General features: G+C 49.6%; 3 protein-coding genes across 3 annotated transcripts; 2 read left to right on the forward strand and 1 right to left on the reverse strand.

Annotated features, from left to right (window-relative positions):
* The first annotated feature begins 11541 nt into the window (after positions 1 to 11541).
* On the forward strand, positions 11542 to 15373 carry LOC123061433 (dnaJ homolog subfamily B member 7). Its single transcript, XM_044484535.1, has 5 exons — positions 11542 to 11888; positions 11994 to 12090; positions 12179 to 12258; positions 12362 to 12418; positions 14767 to 15373. Exons 1-5 carry the CDS (start codon positions 11781 to 11783, stop codon positions 14998 to 15000), a joined length of 576 nt encoding a protein of 191 aa, XP_044340470.1. The 5' UTR covers positions 11542 to 11780; the 3' UTR covers positions 15001 to 15373.
* Positions 15374 to 15523: 150 nt separating this feature from the next.
* LOC123061432 (protein TsetseEP) lies at positions 15524 to 16528 on the forward strand. Its single transcript, XM_044484534.1, has one exon. It carries the CDS (start codon positions 15725 to 15727, stop codon positions 16310 to 16312), a length of 588 nt encoding a protein of 195 aa, XP_044340469.1. The 5' UTR covers positions 15524 to 15724; the 3' UTR covers positions 16313 to 16528.
* A 61-nt stretch (positions 16529 to 16589) lies between these two features.
* Positions 16590 to 18643, reverse strand: LOC123061431 (non-specific lipid transfer protein GPI-anchored 25). The gene is made up of 3 exons (XM_044484533.1): positions 18165 to 18643; positions 17525 to 17593; positions 16590 to 17043 (listed from the first exon to the last, which is right to left on the reverse strand). Exons 1-3 carry the CDS (start codon positions 18568 to 18570, stop codon positions 16877 to 16879), a joined length of 642 nt encoding a protein of 213 aa, XP_044340468.1. The 5' UTR covers positions 18571 to 18643; the 3' UTR covers positions 16590 to 16876.
* Between the last annotated feature and the right edge of the window lie 7882 nt (positions 18644 to 26525).

Consider the following 26525-nt stretch of genomic DNA (forward strand, 5'->3'; position numbering starts at 1 on the left):
GCTCATGAAGCATGTCTGCCGTGAGACCCGTTGCAAGGTCCAGGAGCCACCGCTCATTTGCCAAAGCCTCACAACCCGTCCTATTCTTCCTTGTGGAGGCAGCAAAAAGGGATGGTGCAATAACTTTGGGGCACTGCCCTTTCAACCATCTATCCTGCCAAAATCTGGCCCGTGCACCATCACCAAGTGAGATTTCCGTTGCCATTGCAAAAAGCTCTTCCTCCTTCGAATTGCATGGCAGGGGCCCACACACCCATGGCCTGGTTGGGTCTTGCCAAGCTAACCACATCCAGCGGAGACGGAGCGCCACGCCGAACTTAGCGAAATCCATCACACCTAAGCCTCCCAAAACTTTGGGGCGGCACAGCAAATTCCATGCAACTCGACAATGACCATTGTTGCAAACATTCTCCCCATTCCATAACCACGCGTGACAGAGTTGGATTAGCCGCTTGATGACCCACTTGGGTAGGCTGTGCACCGTCATTAGGTAAACGGCAAGAGAGGCTAGATTTGCTTTGAGGAGTGTGAGCCGCCCACTCTTAGCCATCATGCCGCCCCTCCAAACAGCCATTCTGTTCCCAAACTTGAGGACCAGCGGCTCAAGGTCCACCTTAGTCAGGCAACAGAGCGAAAGAGGCATGCCAAGATAGGTCATCGGAAATTGCTTGATGGGAATCCCAAGCGGCGCCAAGATTCATTGGAGATCCAGAGCAGCACAGCGAATGGGCAGAGCCAAACTTTTTGCGGAATTTGTATGCAGGCCTGAGACCAAAGCGAAGCAATCGAGCAGTAACTTGATCATAGGGCGTCATTCTCAGAAGGCTTCATAAATAGAGCGACATCATCGGCATAAAATGAGCAGTGCATGAGTCGCCGTCTTCCTAGTAGCTTCGACAAGAGCCCCTCTTCGGTGGCAAGATTCATCATCCGCTGCAACGGGTCCATGGCCAAGATGAATAGGAAAGGGGAGATGGGTTCGCCTTGCCTTAGGCCTCTACGGTGGATCACATCCTCAGACAGATGGCCGTTGATGAGGACACGAGAAGAGGAGGTGCGTAAGAGCATAGCAATCCAGCTTCTCCACCGCGCACCGAACCCTCTAGCTTGCAGCATATCTAAGATGTACTCCCAGGAGACAGAATCAAAAGCCTTCGCAATATCAAGCTTGAGAAGAACGGCTGGCTTCTTAGACTTATGCAGAAATCTGATTGTGTTCTGAATGTAGATGTAATTCTCTTGTATGCTGCGATTCTTAATGAATGCGCTCTGGCAGGGATCAACAAGCTCCGACAGTTTTGGCGCAAGACGACGAGCAAGAAGCTTTGTAAAAAGCTTTATAATGCTGTGAACCAATGAAATTGGCCGAAAGTCAGAGAGGTTATCCGCTCCATGCTTTTTCAGAATAAGCACAATGAGAGCCTTGTTGACTTGGGCTAAGCCCCTACTATCCATTCTGTGCAGTTGGTTTAGAGCCACGAGAACATCAAGCTTAACAATGTCCCAACAGTGCTTGTAGAAGCCCCCAGAGAATCCATCCGGGCCTGGTGCCTTTTCTGACGGCATGTCGTCTAAGGCCAGCTTAATCTCATCAAGCGTGAATTCCCCTTCAATATCCGACAAGTCGACCTGACTCAGGCCCAGCTCCTCCCAGTCCAGGCCAGAGGAGATGTTTGCGTGGCACCAAAAATGCACATGAAGTGCCGACGGGCCAGCTCAGACATAGCCACGCAATCTGTAACAACGTCGTTTGGCCCATGCAGAATGTGAATTGTGTTTCTATTGCGCCTGGCGTTCGCTTTGCGCTGGAAAAAGCGAGTATTAGCATCTCCTGCCCTTAGCCATAACACTCTGCTTATCTGACAGAGCTTTACTTTGAGCAGCACTGCAAGCCCGAGGGAGCGAGACTTGAGCTCGGCTCGAAGACTGCTCTCCTCAGCAGATAGCTGCCTGTGATCCTGAGCCATGTCAAGCTGCAAGTTAATCTCATTAACAATATGCATCTGCTTCTGGATATCCCCAACAATTGACTTGCTCCAAGCCCGAAGAGCTTTGCTAAGTCGCCATAGTTTAACATTGAGCGCAGCGATAGGGCATCTCCCCCCAGCCGACTCAGCCCAGGACTGAGCCACTAGATCCTTGAACCCATTTACAAATAGCCAGTAGGACTCAAACCTAAACCTCCTATTGGTTTTTAGCACCGCGTCATTGCGAAGGAGAAGCGGGCAATGATCGGAAATGGAGGAAGCTTGAGGTAGCAGCTTGGCGGCCGGGAACAAAAGCTCCCAATCTACGTTGGCAAACGACAATCGAGCCTGACAAGAGTCAGAGTCTGCTGCTCATTGCTCCAAGTGTATTTCCTACCAATCAAGGGCAGCTCATGAAGGCTTGATCTGTTTAAGGTGTGGCGGAACTTGTTCATCCAATGTCGACAAATGCGATCATTGTTCTTGTCGCTGGGGTCAGTTATAAGGTTGAAATCACCAACTACAAACCATGGCCCATTCATGGCATTATGGATATCTGCTACCTCATTCAAGAAGGACTGCTTACGCTCATAGTCATGAGGACCGTAAATGGTGGTGAGAGTCCATGGCGTATTCTGTCCCACCGGAGTGAACACAGCCGTGATAGAAAAGGTGCGCACCATGATCGCAGTCGCAGAAAAGCAGCTAGAGCGCCAACAGAGGAGTATACCTCCGCGCGTACCATCAGCGGCCAGATAGGAGTGACAATCAAAATCACTACCAGTAATCTCCAGAATATCACTATCGGCTACATCAGCTAGTTTAGACTCTTGTAAACAGACTATAGAACAAGGAAGCTGATCCAACATGGTGCGAACTACAGCCCTGCGCGCTTGGTTGTTCAAACCACGCACATTCCAGCTAAGAATAGATAATTGGCTACTCATTAATAAACTTAGCGATCCACTGAATGAAGTCTAGGCAGGACATGCCCAATGGAACCAGATACAAGAAGGGCCCAAGGACCCTCCTAGCAGCCAAACAGCGCCCCACAACACACAGCAAGGTGTTCAAATGACAACTAAACATGATAACTAAAGGTCTATGAATTAAAGAGGCCACGCGCTCAAGCTGCACGCCCAGCAAGCTCATCAAAGATGGCTTGCAGCTCAGCATCAGGCAGTGAAAGCTGAGAAGGCGAGGACAAGCCCGCGATCTCGGCCAGCTTGGCTATGTTAGCCGGTGGCATCAGGGCACGGAAGAACTGAATGTACTCAAGCACGGTGTCGTCGTTGAAGTCCTCGGGACGCTTGATGAACCCAAGCCGGGTGCTGATCTCAGCCTGAGCACGCCTTGAAGAAGATAAGTTGGAGCCAAGGTGTTGCAGGCGCGAGCTCTGGCGAGAAGCTGAAACAACTCGAAGCAGCCGCTGCTTCAGCTTGCGAGGTGGTGGAGAAGACAAGGCTGGAGGAGCGCCAAGGATGGAGGAGGACAGCAGAGCAGCTATTTTGTTAATGAACCGCCGCTGCTCATCAATATTCAGTCTTGCATTCTCTTCTGTAATCGTAGAGATGAGACCAGGGCCAGAGAGATTGGCCTCCTTAAGCGCCCTCCGCGCACGCATTTCTTCAGCAAATCATTGGGCATGCTCCCTCTGTAATCCATGATCAGCAAAACCTCCCGTACTATCTGACCAAGGCGTCGGCTCGCTCAGGCCAGGCCTGCTCCCAATACCAGCCACCCCAGGCCTAAAAATCACCTCCGGTCCAACAGCCCAGCTGGGCTCTCTAACCGGCAGGTCCGCCTGGGCCTCAACCCAGTTTGGTAACCAGCAGGGGCCAAACGAGAAGGCAGCCGACTCCCAGATAGTCGTCATCTGCGGTGTACACAGTCGTGGCGAGGTCGCGTCCGTCAGTTCCCAGCGGCTCAGAGATGGTGGCAGCGGAGGTAGTTCAAAGCTCGGGTACCTATGGTCAACATTAGTCACACCCATAGTGAAGTCCTTGGCTACAGGCACACTGCAATCCCACGGATACTACAGCTGCTGCTGTCTGGGCGGTGAGAACAGAGGCATAAGCCCACCAGAGCCAGATCCCCATCCCGTGAGGTCTCCAATCCAACCATCGGTTACAAGCTGGGAGTTCCCAAGCGCTCGCGCAGTCAGATCCTGAGGAGGCAACATGGATGGTCCTTGGCTGTCTTGCATCAGCTGCTGGTCTAGCAAAGTGGCGACACTGCGCGCATCATTGAGCTCCTCATCCGTGCTTTGCTGGTCGGCCTGTCTCACCGGGGCAAAGGTGGTGCTGTCTTGGACCTGGGACACCTCCAAGGAAGGGGAGACAAACACTCTTTCTTGGCCCACCAGCTGATGATGCGCTGTCTCTAAAGCAGTAGGAGTGAGACCATCGTCAGTACCTCGCTCATGTTGTACCTGATCAGCAGCCATCTGCACCACGGGCACCTCGCTGGTTCCTTCATCCCGCCGGCGGTGCCGGCGAGCCGCCGGGGCATACGCCGAAGTCTCCCTACAGCCTGCCTGATCACGCACCCCCTGCCAAAAACTCCGGCGAACACCTCCTCTCTTCCCCCGCTTCCTGAAGCCTCCTCCATTTCCATCATCATGGCCATCATCATCTCGCCGGCCCGCACAAAACAAGCCAGCAGAAGGAGCAGCTCGGGGACGGCCCTCCCTATCCTTGACACCCATTCTCCACCCCTTGTGATTGTACGTGCGAGGTCACTCACACACTCCATTATCTGGGCTCGCCGAAGGAGACAGGGGAGTGTAATCCTTAACCACATCAAGGTGGATGAGCACCGGGAAGTCCGGCCCCTCCAAGCCCTCCTCCACCGGCACTCCTTCCGGCCTCGAGTCTCTGGACCTGATCACATCTTGCCGCTGCAGCACGTTGAAATCAGACGCCCTTGGTATCATGTCCGGGTTCCATGTCCATACCCAAGCAAAGAGAGCAGATCTGTTCCTCTTGGTCTTGGACTGCCGCTCAATCAAATCAAGCCAGCAGTTCTTCCCAACCACTTCCTGGACGGTGTCCCAATCCCAAGCATTCAACGACAAACGATCAATCACTACTCTACAGTAGAACCTCCATACCTTGTTGCCGCCCGCCGGCGGGAACCATGGCCGGAGCTCAAAACGGACCCCCGCCACCTCGATCACACGCCCTTCATAGACCAGGTCGCGCTGGACATGGTCGGCCAGGGTGATGATGTAGTCTTCAGGGAAGCACGGCGCGATGGAGATGTCCCGGAGGTCGAACCGATGCTCATGCGCCACCACACGAGCAATCATGTCCGGCGTGATGGCCGAGCAGTCACCCGCGGCAGTGAGGAGCAGCGACATGGTCCTTAGCTGATACGCCTCCTCCTCCATCGACGGGGTGCTCATCACCGTACAGCTCGACGTGGTCGGCCTCCGCTCCGAGGCACCGGGGATGAACTCCATGGCCCACCGCACAGGCCTCCGAGCAGCAGCGAGCGACGTAAGCTGCGTAGCGGGCTCCGGCAGAAGGGGCGGTGACACAGACTGACCGGTTGCAGAGGAGTTGGAAATGAGGGGCAGTGTTGGAGGAGATGAACTACGTTGCGGTGCGGCGGAGGCGGGACGAGCAGGTGCTGGAGCTTTGGCTTTGGCTTTTGCAAGACGAACTGGACACGAGCGCTCAAGATGCCCAGTCTTTCTGCAAGTGTAGCAAATTGCGGGGTCGCGGCATTCAAAAGCTTTTTGGCGAGAGGCGAGACAGCGGAAGCAGCAATTGCCAAAACGCATCTTGAATGCTTGCACAGCGGCAGCCCGAGCACACTCCCTGAGACGGAGCGAATCCTTTGGACTCTGCCGCGGAGGATCTCCCTGGCGCTTCGCCAGGCGCCGAGCACGCCGAGAGCACGCCGTCTCCCACCCATCCTCCCCCTCGGGATTAATGGCGCTCACAGCAGCCACAGCGGGAGAGGGGCACTCCTGGCGGGAAGCAGGCACGCGCGCCTGTCCGGAGCCAGCGGCCGGCGCAGAGGAGATCGCCGACGCAGAGAGAATCCCCGCATTCGGAGCCATAATAATGGATCTGATGGGGGGATGGCGGGGCGCAGCCAGCACAGCCCAGGACGGGGCGGGGGAGGAGCCTGCAGTCTCCGGATGCGGAGGAGGCAGAGGACCGGAACGGGAGGATGGAGCCAAGACTGAGCTTACCAAGGGGGGCGCACCGCGCACCGCCGCATTTAACGCCACGCAGGGGAAGATGCGGCCGGAGATTCGGTCCACATACTCCGGGGCCGGGTCAACAGCGGAGTCCCTGAGCGCCACGCAAGGCAGGACGCGGCCGGACACCGCATCCACGAACGCCGGGCGAGCGGCGGCCAGGCCCGCGGCGGTGGGCGGCGGGATGGGTGGAGGGGAGCGGGCGCTCGAGAGGAGAGCCATAAGCCCCTACGCCTATTTATTTTTGTAGTATCATACATATCATGCATGAGGCCTTGTTCAATGGTAAGCTATTGTGGCAGAGAGAGAGAGAGAGATTAGGAGTCAGATGGGATAGAGGTGAGGAGCTTCGCTGGAAGAGGTGGATATTGTGTGTGACAAAAGAAGATCGGATATAACAATTAGAAAACATGGACGATACTTCCTAATATGCATGAGGAACCTAAATGTTTATATTATAAAGATGATTGGTGATTCATCAGAATATGTATGCCCCGTTGCAACGGGCAATTAGTGAATTATAATTAACAAGCAGTGATCTAAAATATCTTATATTAGTTACAGAGAGATTAGTTCTTAAAATTAAGAGTGAAGTACACTGTAGGTCCTTGAACTATTCCAGGAATGTCACGTAGGTCCTCGAACTATGAAAATCGTCATCTAGGTCCTCAAAGTGCAGTAAGTGTGTCATTCAGGTCCAAAATCTCCCTGACAGGCTCTAACTGGCCAGCTGGCACATAAACAGTAACCGTAACAGTACACGGCAAACAGTCCTGAATTCCTGTGCGTGATGAATAGTACACGACAAAGAATAAATATAAAAAATATTAAAAAACCGAGATCCTCTGTCATCGAAGAGACCCTGGCGTGTGAACAGTAAAAATATCGTTAATTCAAAAAAAGTTCGCGAACGATGAATTTGGAAAAATATTTGTGACTTTAATAAAATGTTCGCGAACGATGAATTTGGAAAAAAAATATTCTTGACTTTAAAAAAATATTCGTGAGTTTAAAAAAAGTTCGCGAACGATGAATTTGGAAAAAATATTCACGACTTTAAAAAAATGTTCGCGAACGATGAATTTGGGAAAAATATTCGCGAGTTTAAAAAAAGTTTGCGAACGATGAATTTGGAAAAAATATTCATGACTTTAAAAAAATGTTCGCGAACGATGAATTTGGAAAAAATATTCGTGACTTTAATAAAATGTTCGCGAACGATGAATTCGGAAAAAATATTTGCGACTTTAATAAAAAGTTCACTAACATTTTTTAAAGTCAGGAATTTTTGTGGTTCACGAACATTTTTTTCCATACCCATGAACAATATTTGTGGTTCGCGAACATATTTTCAAATTTATTGTTTGTGAACTTTTTTAAAGTCGCGAATATTTTTCCTGTATTCCCGAACATTTTTTTGAATTAATGAACATTTTTACTATTCACGCACCAGGGGTATCTTTGATGCCAAAGATTTTCAGATTTTTTTGTTCATATTTTTTTATTTTTTGCACTGTTCACCATGCCAGCTGGCCATTTAGAGGGGGTTAGTGAGATTTTGGACCTGGATGACACACTTACTGTACTTCGAGAACCTAAATGACGATTTTCATAGTTCGAAAACCTATGTGACACCCCTGAAATAGTTTAAGGACCTACAGTGCACTTCACTCTAAAATTAACGAGTTGTACTAACTCGGTGGAGATAGCAAATTATCTTGTATATGTTTATCTCCGAAGTGAAATATTGTGTTTTTTAAGCACTCGCCGTAGAACAATTGTTCTATGATAAATTTTCATGTATCAAAGAAAAGCATAGCAGATGTAAACAAGTCAAAAAGAAAAAAGGAAACAAAAGAAGCAAAAGAAAAGGAGCCGGAGCTCAGCTTTGAGTCAATTCATGTTTTAGGCAACATAATCATCAAAGATATAAACCAACTAGACTTGAAGGTGACTTCCGATCCAGCTGTGCACAATTGGGTTGTACTTGTCAAACATTCTGTGGCTCATGATCTGTGTTGAGTATCGTGATTAGATTGAAAACATATGATAGACTAGGAAGTATTCTGACTTGTATTGTACTCCAACTAGATGATGTATTCCTATACATATGACCACGAGAGGCTCAAGTAATAAAAATCAATTTCATCAATCTCTCTTTGTTCCTTCTAACATGGTATCAGTCTAACCGATTCAAACCCTAGCCACCGCCCACCGCTTCCGCACCGCGTCGCCCCCGAGGCCAATCTATAGGTCTTTCTTGAACAATTTTTTTCTAGAAAAGCAAACTTGGTTTGATGTTATGAAAATTCAAATTGTTCCTTTGCATCCAAATGCTCCAGCTGCCCATTACCAAGATATCCATTGAAATTTTAGAGGGAAGTGGAGAGAAAGCCAACACGGTGCCATACTCTATCCCTTGCTAAATATAAGTATTTTGAGAGATTCTAATATGAACTACACATGGATGTATATAGACATATTTTAAAGTGTCGATTCATCCATTTTGCTTTGTGTGTATTTCATGTTGAAATCTCAAGACTTATATTTAGGAGCGGAGGGAGCTAATAACTGAGGTGATTCTTCTTCTCGTAAGTATGATTGAATTCCAACAACACAGAGCAAAACCACAGTCCCAAAAAAATGCAAGACAGTCTCTTCCCATGCATGAATACACATCACACAAAAATATTATCTCCGTTCTAAAATGTATGTTGTTGCCGTCTAGCCCTAGCTCTCGCCTACCTCTCGCAGGTCTCTTGTTCTGCAACAGACCGAGGTAGAAGAAGAAGGGAAGGAGAAGACACAGGTGGACACAGGAGGTTTCCGGCGCTCGAACGCCAACACCCACGAGCACGAACTCGTTCCCAGGCACCACGCGCTACAACGCATACACGGGGGGTATTATACCCAGGTCGCACCGGGCACGAGCCCACGACCTTACCCACGTCGAGCACCTGGTCCACGCCGCTCCGCCCGCGCCCGTCCGACATGCACGCACATGCCTGGACGCGGCGGATCCGTAGCTAACCAACTCGACGCGCACCCCCAGCTCGCCAACGGCTGGCCCGAAACTTACGCACGCGGTGCACACCAGTACGGACATGCCCGTGCTGCACCTATACGCACACACACGCACGACCACGGATCCGGCGCGCCCTGGCTCGCGCCCGACGCGTCCTGCGGTGGCTTATGCCCAACACTCACCCCCCTAAGCCACGAACTCAGAGGAGACCAACGTCCTCGACGTCGCCGTCCGCCAGCAGCGCGCGCTCCGACGCGCCGTCGACGTCGTTGTCATTGTAGCCACCACCGCCCTGACATCGCTGCCACGCCTGCCACCGTGCCGCCGTGCCATTCGAGTGCCTTCCCCACGTCCCCGCGCTCCCGGTCCGCGCTCCCGCCGCGCACGTACGCTCTGATACCAAATGTTGTTGTAGAAATGGAACCACTACTCGCCGGCGATCACCGGAGACAAGGCCGGAGGGGTGGAGAACGAACACAGAGATTTTCCAGGCGCATAAACACCTCCGCCGCGCGTACGGCTTCTCTGTATTTCTTCTTGAGCTCGAACTCAAACTGGGCAACGAGTACACAGGCATGGAGGGGATCTTATACCCACGCGCACAGACACGCTGGGTCGCACACCGACACACCCACCTCCCACTCCCTCACGCTCCGGCTCGCGCACGCGACGCGCTCCAACGCGATCGCCACGGCCACTCCTAGCGCTAGACGCGGTCTCCCTGGTGACTCGCTAACAACCCACACACGCACGACCACGGATCCGGCGCGCCCTGGCTCGCGCCCGACGCGTCCTGCGGTGGCTTATGCCCAACACTCACCCCCCTAAGCCACGAACTCAGAGGAGACCAACGTCCTCGACGCCGCCGTCCGCCAGCAGCGCGCGCTCCGACACGCCGTCGACGTCGTTGTCATTGTAGCCACCACCTCCCTGACATCGCTGCCACGCCTGCCACCGTGCCGCCGTGCCATTCGAGTGCCTTCCCCACGTCCCCGCGCTCCCGGCCCGCGCTCCCGCCGCGCACGTACGCGATATGCGCACCAGGTCCAGCGCCCCGACGTGGTCCGCACCCGCGGTCCCGACGTGCCCACTACGCCTGGCGCGCGCCCATACACGCGCCCGACGCGGTGAGCCCGTCGCCGCGGCTTGTTCTGCCACGCTCCGCACGCCACCAGCCCGTGCCATGATCGCGCTCCGACGCGACCAACGCGGCCGATCCTGCGTGTCCCGGAGCTTGGCCTTCCCTCCGCCAAGCCGCGCCGCGCCACCGTAGCCTCTGCGCGACCGCGCAGGTCCGCCGCGGCCGCCGCGCTCTCCGCACGCCCGGCATCACCGTGCTCCGCCGCCGCACGGGACGAGCGCCATCGCCGGCGAGCTCCTCCAAACCCGATGCTCCGATACCAATTGTTGTTGCCGTCTAGCCCTAGCTCTCGCCTACCTCTCGCAGGTCTCTTGTTCTGCAACAGACCGAGGTAGAAGAAGAAGGGAAGGAGAAGACACAGGTGGACACAGGAGGTTTCCGGCGCTCGAACGCCAACACCCACGAGCACGAACTCGTTCCCAGGCACCACGCGCTACAACGCATACACGGGGGGTATTATACCCAGGTCGCACCGGGCACGAGCCCACGACCTTACCCACGTCGAGCACCTGGTCCACGCCGCTCCACCCGCGCCCGTCCGACATGCACGCACACGCCTGGACGCGGCGGATCCGCAGCTAACCAACTCGACGCGCACCCCCAGCTCGCCAACGGCTGGCCCGAAACTTACGCACGCGGTGCACACCAGCACGGACATGCCCGTGCTGCACCTATACGCACACACACGCACGACCACGGATCCGGCGCGCTCTGGCTCGCGCCCGACGCGTCCTGCGGTGGCTTATGCCCAACAATGTACTCGTATGACGTTTTGGTAATAGAAAGGGAGCCAGAAGAATTTCGTTTGAAGCAGGTTTCTGATATTTAACCTGTCACGAAGAAGTAACCAGAAGGAAATATCGTGTTGGTGTCAGAGCAGTCGTGTTTGCACAAAACATTGAGCTGTCCAGCTGAAAAAAGGCCTCAGAGACACACATGCACACGCCGGGTCCCGCCGGATCAAAACCACGCCGGACATAGGCCGGTATGTCGATGTGGGGCCACCGCCACGGGCAGCCACAGAAACTGGAGGCAGCGGAAAATATCTCGGCCCGGCCCGCACGCGAGGAACGAGGGAAGCATGAGGTGGCGACGGTGGTCGGCCGCTCCAGAAGCTTCAGGACGCGAGATATTTTCCCGCGCCGGGCGGGGCGCCCAAGCCCAACCTGGCTTCAAACTTCGCAATGCTTCGCCTATCGTCTCCTCCTTTCCTCTCCTCCTACCACCTCCGCGGCCACGCGGATATTTTCCTTTTCCCTCATCTAGCCCAGCGCCTTTATATACGCCGCGCGCCCCTCCTTTCCGACGCCTCGCTCGTTGTCTCTCCCGTCTCAGGTCGCCATCGAAGCACCAGTAGCAGGAACTCCTTAACGCCCCAGCGTGAGATCGCGAGATTGTTTGTAGCTTGATCGAGGCAGGGAAGACCGGAAGAGGATGATGCAGTCGCCGTCGCAGCACCAGTCCTCCTACTACGCCGTGCTCGGCGTCCACCCAGGCGCGTCCTCCGCCGAGATACGCGCCGCGTACCACCGCCTCGCCATGGTGAGTAGCAGAGTTTGAGCGGGAGCCCTTTGAATTCTCCCGGTTTGAGCGGGAGAAGCAGAGTTTGACGTTTATCTTCTGATGATGATCCGTAATGGCGCGCAGAGGTGGCACCCGGATAAGATTGCCAATGGCCGTGTGGATCCGGCGATCGCGGAGGAAGCCAAGGGAAGGTTCCAGAAGATACACGAGGCATACCAGGGTACTTGCCGTGCCGCCCAATTCTCCTCTCTCTATGTATGTTCCATATAGGTGCTTTTGTTAACGTTTGAAATGTCGGTCTCGTGCAGTGTTGTCGGATCAGAAGCGGAGGGAGCTCTATGACGCCGGGATGTACGACCCCCTCGACGACGACCAAGAAGAGGTCGAGGTAATTAATCGATGGGTTTGCTTCTCGTAATGAGCTACTCGTGCTCGTCTCGTATTGACCATGTGCGTTAATTAACTCGGAGTTCCCGGTGTTGCATTGTCAGGGCTTCCATGATTTCCTTCAGGAGATGCTCTCGCTCATGGCCACCGTTGGTAGAGAGGTACTACTGTTAATGAATTAATGTTCATCATGCATGCCACCCTTTGATTCGCTCCTTGTAGCGTGGAGAATTTAGAGTTTGAACCGAACTCAGCTACTTAATTTCAGTTTGGTATGTCTGAACTGTAAATCGGTTCTCTTATTTCCTTTTGACTGAAGACAAACTTCAGGGGAAATGATGTCACTATGGAAACAAAAAAATACGTTAGGATTCTAGAACAACTAGCAAGATGCCTGGACATTGCACGGAATATCAAGATGCATTTTTTTTATAAAATACATGTTGTTGTGATTAACCCATGCGGGAGTAATCTCATATGTAAAAACTAATGATATCTCATAGAAGAGATAGGGTGTGGGGGATTTGTGGTCTGATGCTTTCAGGTGTATTCTTTTTGAGCCCGCGTCGCCTTGCCCAGGGCGGCTCGGGCGTCCCTAGCCTAACCCTAGCGCCGCCACTCCTCTTACTCCCTCCTGCCGTCGCGCCGCCGCCGGAGGACGCCGCCGGGTGAAACCCGTGCGGTCGACGGCGGCGGCGGGGCTTCCTCTCGCGGCGGCGCCTGGATCTGGTGGGCACAGATGCAGGTTGCACGTCGGCGTGCGCTAGGACGCGGGTCCTGGCGGTCGAGGCGGAGATCCACTGCTGGATGGACGCGCGGCTGTCCCTGGTGATGGATCTTCCTCGCGATGGTGGATGCGTGCAGGTGCTGATGGGTGTGCGCTCTCCCGCTCCCGCGGCGCGCTCCGCGCCCTCGGGAGATCCCGGTGTGCGGTGGTGCTGCTGATGGCCGGGGTCGGCACGTCGCGGTGGCGCGCGCGGGCTGGCGCTGGCCGGAGGTGGGGAGCGGCGGTTGGAGGCAGGCGGCCCTGCGGTGCGGCGTGCACCGCCGCCGCCGCGCGGGTTCTCGGCTCCATGTAGAAGATCTGCCCCTGTTTCGATCTGTCCTGATCCGTGCTGGCACCGGTCCTTGGCGGCGGCTTCAGCGTCCCCTATTGCCGGCCTGGCGGATCTGGCGTGCGGGTGAGGTTTCGGGGGAAACCCTTGGCTGGCGCGGCAGCTTCCCCAAAGTCGACGCCTTTGGCGCCGATCCCCTTCCTGAAGGCTTTGGGGTGGATCCTCTCCCTTCCGCCTCCTCCTCGAGCTATGGCGAAAGCTTTTGTTCCCCTGGTCTGGGCGTCGACGGCACCCTGGTGTCGTGCTCCTTTTTGAAGGCGGCGGCTGGGAATAGCTCTTGGTGGCGGGGCTGCTGGTGGCGTGGTGGCTTCGGCCTTCTACTTGGTGCTGCGCCTTGCTTCGCAGGACCAGCGGACGATTTTTTTGGTGGAGCGGTGCTGCATCCATCCATTGATGGCGACGGATCTTGACGGCGTGGCGCAGTGCAGATTCGGAGTTTGATGTGTGGTGACGGTCACGCGCAGGAGGTCGACGCTGTCTGGCGTCGTGGTGGCGTCAGCGGCAGCGAGACCGGACAAGGCCGTTACAACAGTACAGTTCTGAAGATGGATATGTGGTAGGTGGTTGTGGCGGCCTCATACCCGGCGGGCGGCCTAGTTGAGGAGCACGCCGGACTGGTGGGTGTCCATACCCGACAGGCGTCCAGGTTGGGACCTCAGGTCTTAGATGTTAGGTTTGGCTGCGAGGTCTGTTTGGTATTAGGCCCAGACCATCAGCGCTCCTTCATCAGTTAGATAGGAGTAGCGACAGAGGCTGCGAAGATGGTGGCTTTGGTCTTACTGTTGTACGACTTTGTAAGGTTTTGTGCTAATAATTAATAAAGTGGCCGTATGCATCGACCAGATGCAGAGGCCGGGGGTATTCCTCCTTTTCGAAAAAAAAAGAAGAGATAGGGTGAGGAGTGTAAAAACCCATGCGGCCACCTTGCCAGATTGTTCTAAAGGTATTCTTTTTTACCACCTTGCCAGATTGTTCTAAAGGTTTCCTTTTTTAATTACTCAACAATGAGTTTGTGAGAAATAAAGATGAACAAGGGAAGGCTTTATCTGTAAATGTGAAGAGAGGTGCAGGTATCTTTTTGTAAAATTGCCATAGTTTGCTTTCTATCCGTCAGATATAAATCAAACGGTCTATCTTGCAAGATGGCAGGCACACTATCATCACCAACTCGGTTTTCTATAAAAGTAAAGATAAAGATAGAGATCATGACAATAGTGAAGAATCTACAACTAACCGTGATATTTTTGTAAGAAGATTGGGTTGCATGCCACCGCCAGCATTTCTTGTTTCCGCAGTTTCGTAAATCCATGTAGATCAAAACTGAATGTCCACAGAAACTGGTTCTGCTGCATGCCTGAAACCATCATTGACAACCCCCGCTTGACTTGGTGCAGGAGCCCGTATATTCCCTGGGCGAACTCCAATCCATGCTTGACGGGATGATGCAGGATTTCACCTCCCCCCAGCCGCCGCCACCAAGCAGCTTCTTCAGCAGCACCAGTTCGTCCACGCGGTTCGGCGCACCCAGCGGCGGAGCGCAGCAGCAGCGTCGACCCCCCTCACGCGTACGGCCTCAGGGGTTCGGCAGCTCGGCATGCTTCAGCCAGACGGCTTTCTCCGGCTGCTAAGCACCTGCGCGATCTGCATCGCAGTTCATGCGTCCGTGGGGATCACCGGCGTGAAGACGCTGAGTTGCAGAGACTGGGAGAGACAGGGAACGTCGAGCGCTCTAGCGATGCACACGGCGGGAGCCGGTACTGTACATCACCCACTGGATGAGCGGAATAAAGAAGACGGTAGATATTTCTAGTTGACAGCAACTCGAAAGGATTTCCATTGTTAGTTTTTCTTAGATAGATCGTAGGTGTACATAGATGAGAACAGAAGTGAAGACATGATGTTTTGCACTGTGGTGTGTATTTACTTCAAAAGCAAGCACGATGACACGTGTGGGAGTTGTCAGAAACAAAAAATCAGTAAAGAGTACGTGTTTTTCATCTAGAACCTGCTTGTCCCCCCACTTGTTCTCTGGTTCCGTCGAGCCGAATGATGCGTGAACGTAACCAACAACAGTGGCAACTTACAACGAGGACCGAATAGGAATAGATTACCTTTTTCCATAAGAAAGAAATGACACTAATATTTGGTTCGGTTGGGTGCCTAGCTTTGCAGAAACAGAGCGTGTATCACACATAAACCCTAGAAATTATCTGTAGTTGCACCAGCATACCAATACCAATTTAGGATATGCACCAGCAACTAAGGCTTGGTTATCCATTTCATATATAAGGCGATGTTGGATTCACGGCCTACTGAGACTAGTTGAGATCTGCCTGTTAGCAATCAACCCAAATGCTGCCCCTCCAGATGATGATGGTCCTGGTGTCCATGTCTTTGGTTGTGTCCCCTTCAATGGGCATACCAACGGACGACAAGTGCAAGTGCCTCATGTGCGTCTGCGACCTGGATCCGCACCCGCTGCCGCCGGCAATGCCGTCGCGCCACCCAGCGCCTTACCCGCCACCGTCGGAGCCAGAGCCAGAGCCAGAGCCAAAGCCTGAGCCACAGCCGGAACCAGAGCCGGAGCCAAAGCCTGAGCCTGAGCCACAGCCGGAGCCGGAGCCCGAGCCGAAGCCAAAGCCACAGCACTGCCCGCCTCCGCCGGAGCCTGTGCCGACGCCAGTGTACTACTACTACCCACCGCCGTCGGAGCCGGAACCAACGCCCGTGTACTACCTTCCACCGCCGGCTGAGCCGTACGTGTACCCGTACGTGCAGCCGGCGCCGGTGTTTGGCATAGTGGGGACGCCGGGGCAGATGTACCCGCGTGACAGCATGTTCAACCCGTCCAGCGCCCACCGGAAGCTCTGTCGTGGGATATCCTCCGTAGTTCTCGCCTCCTCGATCGTGGCAGCAGGGCTACTGTCATTGCTCATATAATGTACCTAGAATACATTCAGTCCACAGACTGAACCTGATCAGCAACCAATTGGCATGTAATGCTTCATTCCGCTGACGATGCTACTTCTGTTTTTCTTCCCCTTCATTTCAAATGTGTAACTCTGAAAGAAAAATGCGAATGATGTGTGACTTTGTATTTGTTCGTGCGTGTGCTGCAACTGCGCATATTTGTATAGTGAAAACAAATTCCAGTGAGTTCTCCGTCTCTCTCAGCGAGTGCAAGAGAATGGCATGCAGATTCACAGAAAGTAATAAATCGCAAGAGAAACTAAACTGCATTGTATAAATCTGTACCATGTTTGAAATGATACGATTATGTCACCGGATAACAGTTACTACTTGCGTTGTCAGGTCATCAAAACGCGCACGGAACAAACTGCACTGGTCAGGAAGAGTTCCCAGGTATACCAATATCATGCCCTGCATCACGTGGCACCTCACCGTATGCAACAAGAGGTCCAATCAAGAATGGCGCAGCATCGCGCACAAGTATTGTATCAAGAGCGAGGGCAAAGACCTTTCAAGAGCGAGGTCGAACATCCATCAGAACTGCAGCGTGATCAAGACTGCTGCTCCCAAGACCAAGGCCACAAGGAAGACCCGGCAGGCACACAAGGCATCGGATCCCGACCGATCATCCGACACAGGCGTCGTCGAGGTCGAATGCTCCTCCATCTTCGGAGTCGGGGACGCTGGTTCTGTAACGGCAGCTGCAAGGGCATACACAGCAGTTTAACTAGTGCACACCAAGTAAGACCGACGATTCAAGAAAGATATTCAGGACTTGCGGTGTTCAGTCGACCAAAATGGAATGCTCAGGTGAACAAAATAGAAGGTGCAGCTGCAACCTAAAAGAGCAGTGCACGCAAAGCAGATAGTATCACAAAGACAGACTCGGTCCTGCAATTAGTAGGAACAGAACAGAGGCTGCAGAGAGTATCCGATGCAAAATTAGTTGTTCTACTATCATTTGAACCTGTACAGTTGTGGCATAGAACACGAAATGGATGGAGCACCACAAGATAAAACAAGTTCAAGTTTCATTTGGTAGGAGAGGACATATGACATGTCTGCCCAAATGCCAATTGGTTCATTCAACCGAAATCCGAAATAGCATTACTGGGCACAGATTTATGGAATCATTTTTTTTAACAAGCTATGGAATCATTAGACAAGCAGCAGAACATTTACCTGGAGAAAGTTTTGGTGCGGGAGGTGGCGATGGAGGTGTAAAATGCATCTCAGGCAGTGACTTGAGCTCTGTTTCAATTGGCAAATGGCAAATGGAGTTAGCCAGTACTACTAATACTTGCCCCCTTAATTGAATTTAATAATTGACTTTTGTGAACTCTTTGAGAGAAACCACCAAGTAACGAAGCCCTTAGCTATTTATAAATATCGCCAATATTTTGTGAAATTACTACTACTATCAAACAAGCAACCCAACAAACTGCTTAAATCAACGGTAATCATGACAAATCGCAGCAAAAACGCAGAAGTAAGTCTGGGCCACTCAGTATCTTCTCCTTAATAACAAAAGAAAAATCCCGCGGTGTTTCTCCCCCATTCCACTAGTTCAGTAATGCAAGTGCTAATATCCCTAGTAGCATTCAGAGCTCGTCAGTAATCCGCATTACAACCAACCATTACGAAAGTAGTTGTACAAGGATCATGAGAACAACAGTAGTTAGGACTTTGCAGAGTAAAATTTGCTTCGATCGGCGATCAACAACAGGAACGCGACAGCACGCGCATATGGCGCACGAGAATTGATCGAAGCATACATATTGCACGAGCATAAATAGGGAGCACGAAGGGACAGATTTCTCACCTCGGCACTTGTCGGCGAAGAGGGCCTCGGCCTCGGCGGCCGTGGCGGCGGAGGTTTTCGCGGAGGCGCAGGTGGGGAGGAGAGTGCCGAGGCGCGCGGCGTCGACGGGGAAGCCGAGGAGGAGCGGGTTGCGGAGCAGGTGGCAGAAGCATCCCTCCCCTCCGCCGCCTTCGCCGTCCCCGGAGGAAACGGCGCGCAGGAACGCCGCGCAGCAGGCGCTGGTGGGCGCGGGCGAGGGCAGGGCGGGCGGCGCCACCACCGCGACGTGCGCCAGGCACGGCGAGAAGGACACGATGGCTGCCGCGCACGGCGTCGCTGGTGGCTCCTGGGACAACGCGGCGGAGGCGGCGGGGGCGTGGAGGGCAGCGACGGCGAGGACGACGATGAGGAGGGCGGTGGGGGCCATGTCTCAGGCTCTCAGCACACCCGTCCCCACTCTCTCTCTCGTATCGGGGCGGGATGGGTGGTGAGGTGATGATGCCTGGTGGTTTTAGGGTGTGAGTGTGTAATGCTGAGGGGTTTGCAAAAGCGATCATGCCCGTCCGTTAACAAAGGCGGCGCAAAGTTGGGCACATCCGACGGCTCGTGATGATCCAGTGCCTGTCGCTAGCTGTCATCAACACTCGGTTTTTCTGCGGGCATTCGTCCGTTATCTTTTTTTCGAAGGAAAGGGGTTCCATTAACTTTTTTGCGGGATAAGAAGTTTCATTATAACTTAACCTAAATTAACACGATCCAGTTTACTACCGTCTGAGCCAGATCACTGTGGTCTTAATAATCAACAGGACACGATCGATCCTGGTACGGCCTAATGACAACCCAGGAATAAAACGAAGGGCGTGCACACTATTTTTTTCTGTACCTAATCCAAGTGTGTCAAACAAAACATGGCAAAAAGAATAACAAGGATAGTTCAATTCAAATCTCCAACAATACGAATAGTCTTACATGAAAGAAGCACAAGTAGAAAATCATAACAGTAGGTAACTCTACGTTTTGCATTGCCATGAAAGCATCAACTATGTCATCTTCACATGCTTTCATGAACACATCCCGCTCAATAAATATCACCAAGCAATCATTCAAGCGGTCATCACTCATACTAGTCCTTAACTTACTTTTCGCTATATTCATGATCCAAAATACTCTTTCAACACTCGCAGTCACCATCGGTAAAATCAATATCAATTTGATGAGTAAGTAGACCAAATCATAAAGAACATGTTTCATTGTTGCAACAAGCATAATAGAGAGCTCACCAATATTACTTGCATTTCTAAACCTATCGTATTGTCTCGTATCATCAACAAAATTAGCAAGTTGAAATTATAGCCTTATCAAATATGTACTTGATATGTCCATGGGATAGAATTCGACAAGTCTCATTACCTTGATTGCATCGTCAGAAGCAAATGAATTGAGGGGATTCAAAGCCAACATGCAAATAAGTAACTCCATGTAAACCTCATCAAACCGATTGTCAAGCTCTTGAATGGTTTAATCAATGACACCAAGATACATTTCTCTTCTATAATGATCATCATTTGTTTGTACTTCATAATACCGACGTGATCTTCCATGAGGCTTATAAGTATCCTACCACAAATGAACTTCAGTGTCATTTTTGTTGCCAAATAAGGTCATCTTTGCAAGAAATTCTTCCCAACCATGAGACCTCATGTGTTGCATTCTACTATTTGCCAAACTAACAAGTGTCATTGCATTAACAATATCTTGATCTCTCTTTTGCAAAGATTTGGACAACTCATTTGTATAGCCACGAATAACTAGCATCAAACGAAGATTGAAAACAAAAGCATGAGTAACTCAACATATTCTTGTCCACTCGCCTTTTTGTGAAGGATCTTTTCCAATAGCATCAAGTACTTCAAGGATTGTGGATACATGCTAACAATGTGCATAATGGTCTTAAAATGAGAACCCCAACTAGTATCGCCGGGTCTAGCTAGTCCCATCTCTTGATTTAGCCCACTTCCACTTTCAATCTCACCCATTTCAAGTGCTTCCAAAACCTTTTGAGCTCTAACATCTCAAAGCATGTCATGTCACTTGCAAGAAACTCCAAGAATATTAAGCAATTAAGAAACATGATCAAAGAACCACGAACATGGTTCATTTTCTTTTGCCACGGCTGTAAGAACCAATTGAAGTTGATGTGCAAAACAGTGGATGTAATAGGCAGAGGGGGACTCTTTCATGATCAATGTTTTCAACCCTTTAATCCCCCCTTTCATGTTGCTACCTTGGGGTCTACGGTTCAGAACAATAAAAAGTGCACATAACTACCATATAGGATTAGGAACTCAGATATATTGATAAAAACATAAAGGGTTTAGATCTGAAATCATGACACTCGAGCCCTAGTGACAAGCATTAAGCATAGCAAAGTCATAGCAACATGAATCTCAGAACATAGTGGATACTAAGGATCCAATCCTAACAAATTGACTCGATTACATGATAAATCTCATCCAGCTCCATCTCCGTCCAGCAAGCCTACAAATGAATTACTCACTCCATGTTGTGAGCATCATGAAATTGGCGATGAAGAAGGGTCAATGGTGGCGACGACGACGAATCCCCCTCTACGGAGCCCTGAACTGACTCCAGATCAGTCCTCCCGATGAAGAACAGGAGGTGGCGGCGACTTCGTATTGTAAAAACGTGATAAAACTTCTTCTATTATTTTTTCTCAAGAAGACGGGTACTTATGAAGGTGGAATTAGGTCAGACGGAGCCACGTGGGCCCAGGGGGCGTGCCTTGTTGCCTTGTGAGCAGCTGGTGGCTCCCCTCCAGTGGATATTTACGCCAATATTTTTATTTAATCTATAAAAAATCTTCGCTAAGTTTCGTCCAATTCTGAGAACTTTTATTTCTGCACAAAAACAACACAATGATAGCTCTACTAAAAACAGCGTCGGTTCGGGTTGGTTTCATTCAAATCATGGAAATTAGAATCCAAAATAAGAGAAAAAACATATTTGGATAAGTAGATACGTTGGAGACGTGTCAATGACCAACAACATGAAAGGAGCATGACTACTTGCTCTTCCACATTGGTGTGGATGCTATCTTCTAGCACCCCCCTGCTCCTGAAGGTCTCCACAAGCCTAACAAACTATTTTCATTCGAAGCATTGATACGTCCATTTTGCATCATGTTTACCTATTGTCATTTATAATGTTTTTATGCATAATAGTGCTTTTTGGAGTAATTCTAATGCCTTTCCTCTCATAATATGCAAGGTTCACACAAAGAGGGAGAACTCCGGCAGCTGGAAATCTGGACCTGAAAAAGCTACGTTAGGCTACCTATTCTGCACAACTCCAAATGAGCTGAAACTTCACGAGGAATTTTTATGGAATAAATAATAAATAGCGGAGCAAATAACTACCGGAGGGGGGGCACCTGGTGAGCACAAGACACCAGGGTGCGCCAGGCCCCCCAAACGTGCTCTGGTGGGTTGTGCTCAGCCCAGCCCACCTCTGGTGCCCATCTTCTGGCATATAAGTCAATTTGACCTAGAAAAAATAAAGAGTGGGCTTTCGGGATGAAGCACCGCCGTCTCGAGGCGGAACTTGGGCAGGAGGACTTTTGCCTTCCGGCAGAGCGATTCCGCCGGGAACTTCCCTCCGGGAGGGGGAAATCATCGTCAACATCATCACCAACAACTCTCCCATCTTGGGGAGGGCAATCTCCATCAACATCTTCAACAACACCATCTCCTCTCAAACCTTAGTTCATCTCTTGTGTTCAATCTTTGTACCGGAACTATAGATTGGTACTTGTGGGTTACTAGTAGTGTTGATTACATCTTGTAGTTGATTACAATATGGTTTATTTGGTGGAAGATTATATGTTCAGATCCATTATGCTATTTAATACCCCTCTGATCTTGAGCATGAGAGCAGTTACTTTTGTTCATGAGGTCATGGGAGAAATCTTGTTACAAGTAATCATGTGAACTTGATATGTGTTCGATATTTTGATAGTATGTATATTGTGATTCCCTTAGTGGTGTCATGTGAACGTCGACTACATGTCACTTCACCATATTTGGGCCTAAGGGGATGCATTGTGGAGTAGTTATTAGATGATGTATTGCGAGAGTGACAGAAGCTTAAACCCTAGTTTATGCGCTATTCTGTAAGGGACCGGTCGGATCAAAAAGTTTAATGCTATGGTTAGAATTTATTCTTAATACTTTTCTCGTAGTTGCGGATGCTTGTGAGGGGGTTAATAATAAGTAGGAGGTTTGTTCAAGTAAGAACAAAACCTAAGCACCAGTCCACCCACATCTCAAATTATCAAAGTAGCGAACACAAATCGAACCAACATGATCAAAGTGACTAGATGAAATTCCCGTGTACCCTCAAGAACGCTTTGTTTATCATAAGAGACCATTTGGCCTGTCCTTTGCCTCAAAAGGATTGGGCTACCTTGCTTCACTTTTGTTACCACTATCGTTACTTGCTCGTTACAAATTATCTTGCTATCAAACTACTTGTTACTCATAATTTCAGTGCTTGCAGACATTACCTTGCTAAAAACCACTTGTCATTTCCTTCTGCTCCTCGTTGGGTTCGACAGTCTTACTTATCGAAAGGACTACGATTGATCCCCTATACTTGTGGGTCATCAAGGCTATTTTCTGGTGCTGTTGCCGGGGAGTGAAGCGCTCTTGGTAAGTGGAAATTGGTAAGGAAAAATTATTACTACGTGCTGAAATTTATTGTTACTATGGAGAACAATCCTTTGAGGGGTTTGTTCGGGGTATCTTCACCTCGACCGGAACCACAATTAGTTACTCCTCAACCTACTTGTATTTTTTTCCAAGTTTATTTTTCTTTTGGATATTTTGGATTTGCACCCATTGAAGAGTTTTTTCTACTCAAATGTGTTTGTGCAAGTCAGACTATGTAGCCTTGATCATGTGACTCGTAATTGAGCATATTGGGTTAATAACCCGCCCTAATAGCGGACTCTAAGTCACCAGGATATTTTGCCTTGAGCAATCAAAATCATGATATTTCATGCCTACGGGTCAATACCCGTTTCGGATTATAATTATCAAGTATACTTTGGATTGTGCAATTGGAATCATGCGCTTATAAATCTTTGGGTTGTCACCCTCACTGGATATGGCGATGTAAGTCAGCAATATGAGCCAATTTTACAGGTATGTTTTTAATTGTTATAAGAATATGCGAGGTTAGATAACCCGCCCTGGCTTTTAACTTTAAGTTGCCAGTATATTTTGGCTTCGATGGCCTTAATTCTAGTCTTTTCCATAATTGCATAAGACTATATTATGTTTGGGTTGTTACCCGCCCTAGCTTTTGACGTTAAGTCGCCAGGGCACATGTTGTTTAAACTTTGTGCAGGACATGCAGAGCTATGGTTTATATAAATGATTAAGTTTAAGCACATCATCAAAGATTAAAGTTGGTGTTTCAAAGGGTTACCAGTTCTTGACTTTTACAAAGATAGGACCTTGTGATGGTTTTCATACCGGATTATATTATTCAAATCTTTAATAGCCAACATGGTTGGATTTTTTATGGTTATCAATAACCAATATTATGATTGAGGTTTTCAAAGCCGCTTCAAAGCAATGGCTATTATTTATTTATCCAAGAATGCCAGCTCATAGCAGAGAGCATGGTTCAATATTGAATATGTAAGGCTTTCAACAACATCATCCGGACAATGGATATGGTTTTATTTTACAATGGAAGGATTAGTCCCGAGTCGCTGCAGACACACAACCTGGCACTTGGGGGCTACATTATTCAAATCATGATTATATCAAATAGGGAAGTCCCATGTCGCTGCAAGCATGCACCATGACACTTGGGGGCTAATGCAAGGTCATTTTTAACTCATCTTATTGAAGATCCGACTCATCATATCGTAATGCGCCGGCCCTTGGGGGCTACTAATTTCTCCTGTCAAAGGTAACCCGAAACTTGGGAGCTACATCATATGGTGTTATTTTTTGAAGTACATGTAAAGTCCTAGCTCAGTATTATCTTATTGAGCCGGCCCTTGGGGGCTACACGTTGTTGCTCAAGTCTACATGATCATATCTACAAAGTCCCTGCTCATTATTGCATAATGACCCGACACTTGGGGGCTACACATGAGAAGTACAAAATGTTTAGTTTCTGCTTGGCGACTTAAATGAACAACCCAGATTTCTCCAAAGTTGCAGTATTTATATTGAATCAAGTCTTAAGTTATCACTTTGCTCTACTCAAGACTTGGGGGCTACAGGTAATATGGATATAAGGGAGGTACACCTTTAGATTCTCAGTTTTGAGCAAACCAGCTATATTTACATAAGCAAGCACCTAGTCGCCATAAGATTGACCCCGCGTCAGCAACAATCATGACCCGACATCATTTGTTTTATAACCCGACAATTTTGGCAATCATAAATCAGCAAGATCTACATCTTCAAGCCGGCTGAAAATCAGATGAGTATTTCAAGACCAATATTTTTGTTAAACTAGAGCATTGGAAGCCGAATCAAATGAATTATTCTTTATAATATTTTTCTACAAGAGACCAATGTCAGCAAATTGACAATGAAGCTGGCCTATTGACCCAGACTTTTCATAAGAAGTGCCCAGATTTTTTGCATTGGCAAAGTTTGAACATATCTGCTAAAGGAGATTTGCTATGAGATCATGGACACATATCAAGAAGGAAATGACAAGGACTTAAGGATGGTCAGGTGTCGGTTCAGAAAAACTTTTAACCCGGAGCACAACCTGTCAAATTTGTTCTTGTGTTTATTTTTGCAGGATCAGTTTAACATGGATAAATCCAAATTAAACTGGGGGCTATTGTCGGGGATCCCGCGGTATGACCCGGCCGGAAGTATGACTCGGCCGGACTTGGCGACTCACTAAGTGACCCGCCCGGATCTCTCCACTCACTGATGACCCGGCCGGGCTTGGTGACTCTTTGGTGACCCGGTAGGTGGGTCAGAGGAGCGACAAGACCCGGTGGCCCAGAAGGCGGCTCATGGAAGGCCGGCTCATGTTACGTTAGGCCGGCTTAAGAGGATAGGCATAAGGAATATTCCCTTACAAAGGAAGCAAGACTAGGATTCCACTTGTAATAGAATAGTCCTAATCCTACTAGGACTCCTCATGTAACCCGCCCCTCCAACTTATATAAGGAGAGGCAGGGCACCCCAAGAGGGACAAGTTTAGACAGACAATTCAATAGCTCTCGAGGGAGAGAGCACCCTTTGTAACCGTGAGCATCACCATGATCAATATCAATGAAGCAAGATGTAGGCTTTTACCTCCACCGCGAGGGGCCGAACCTGGGTAAAACCTCGCATCTCTCGCCCCCTCAACCCCTCTCAAGCTACTACATAGATGCGTTGGCCTCACGACTAAGTCCTCACACTAGGACATCTACCGTGACAAAACCACGACATCACCTACTGAAAATATTGAATATGAAATTCCTTCGGGTATGATAGAACAACTGCTAGCTAATCCTTATGCAGGAGATGGAACCGAACATCCTGATATGCACTTGATATATGCGGATGAAATTTGTGAATTGTTTAAGCTTGCAGGTTTACCCGGAGATGAAGCTAAGAAGAAGTTTTTCCCTTTATCTTTGAAGGGAAAAGCATTGGCATGGTATAGGCTATGTGATGATATTGGATCTTGGAATTGGAATCGATTGAAATTGGAGTTTCACCAAAAAAATATCCTATACATCTAGTTCATCATGATCAGAATTATATATATAATTTTTGGCCTCGTGAAGGAGAAAGTATCGCTCTATCTTGGGGGAGGCTTAAGTCAATGTTATATTCATGCCCCAACCATGAGCTCTCAAGAGAAATTATTATTCAGAATTTTTATGCTTGGCTTTCTCATAATGATCGATCCATGCTCGATACTTCTTGTACTAGTTCCTTTATGAAGAAGACTATTGAATTTTGGTGGGATCTTTTGGAAAGAGTTAAACACAACTCTGAAGATTGGGAACTCGATGAAGGTAAAGAGTCAGGTATTAAGCTTAAGTTTGATTGTGTTAAATCTTTTTATGAATACCGATGCTTTTCAAAAGTTTAGCACTAAATATGGACTTGACTCTGAGATAGTAGCTTCCTTTTGTGAATCTTTTGCTGCTCACATTGATCTCCCTAGGAAGAAGTGGTTTAAATATCACCCACCTATTAAAGAAGAAGTTAAAGAATCAGTAATAGTTAAAGATGAAACTATTATTTATAATGTTGATCCAGTTGTTCCTACTGCTTATATTGAAAAACCACCTTTCCCTGTTAGGATGAAGGAACATGCTCA

This window comes from Triticum aestivum, chromosome 3A, assembly GCF_018294505.1.
Source record: "Triticum aestivum cultivar Chinese Spring chromosome 3A, IWGSC CS RefSeq v2.1, whole genome shotgun sequence".
NCBI classification, from domain to species: Eukaryota; Viridiplantae; Streptophyta; class Magnoliopsida; order Poales; family Poaceae; genus Triticum; species Triticum aestivum.

Excerpts from the sequence above, each read along its gene's own strand:
- LOC123061433 (XM_044484535.1), top strand. The coding sequence starts at position 11,781 with ATGATGCAGTCGCCGTCGCAGCACCAGTCCTCCTACTACGCCGTGCTC. Across the intron at positions 11,889-11,993 it reads CGTACCACCGCCTCGCCATG|AGGTGGCACCCGGATAAGAT; the intron begins GTGAGTAGCAGA and ends AATGGCGCGCAG. Across the intron at positions 12,419-14,766 it reads TGGCCACCGTTGGTAGAGAG|GAGCCCGTATATTCCCTGGG; the intron begins GTACTACTGTTA and ends GACTTGGTGCAG.
- LOC123061432 (XM_044484534.1), top strand. The coding sequence starts at position 15,725 with ATGCTGCCCCTCCAGATGATGATGGTCCTGGTGTCCATGTCTTTGGTT.
- LOC123061431 (XM_044484533.1), bottom strand. The coding sequence starts at position 18,570 with ATGGCCCCCACCGCCCTCCTCATCGTCGTCCTCGCCGTCGCTGCCCTC. Across the intron at positions 17,594-18,164 it reads CTTCGCCGACAAGTGCCGAG|AGCTCAAGTCACTGCCTGAG; the intron begins GTGAGAAATCTG and ends CAATTGAAACAG. Across the intron at positions 17,044-17,524 it reads CGCACCAAAACTTTCTCCAG|CTGCCGTTACAGAACCAGCG; the intron begins GTAAATGTTCTG and ends ATGCCCTTGCAG.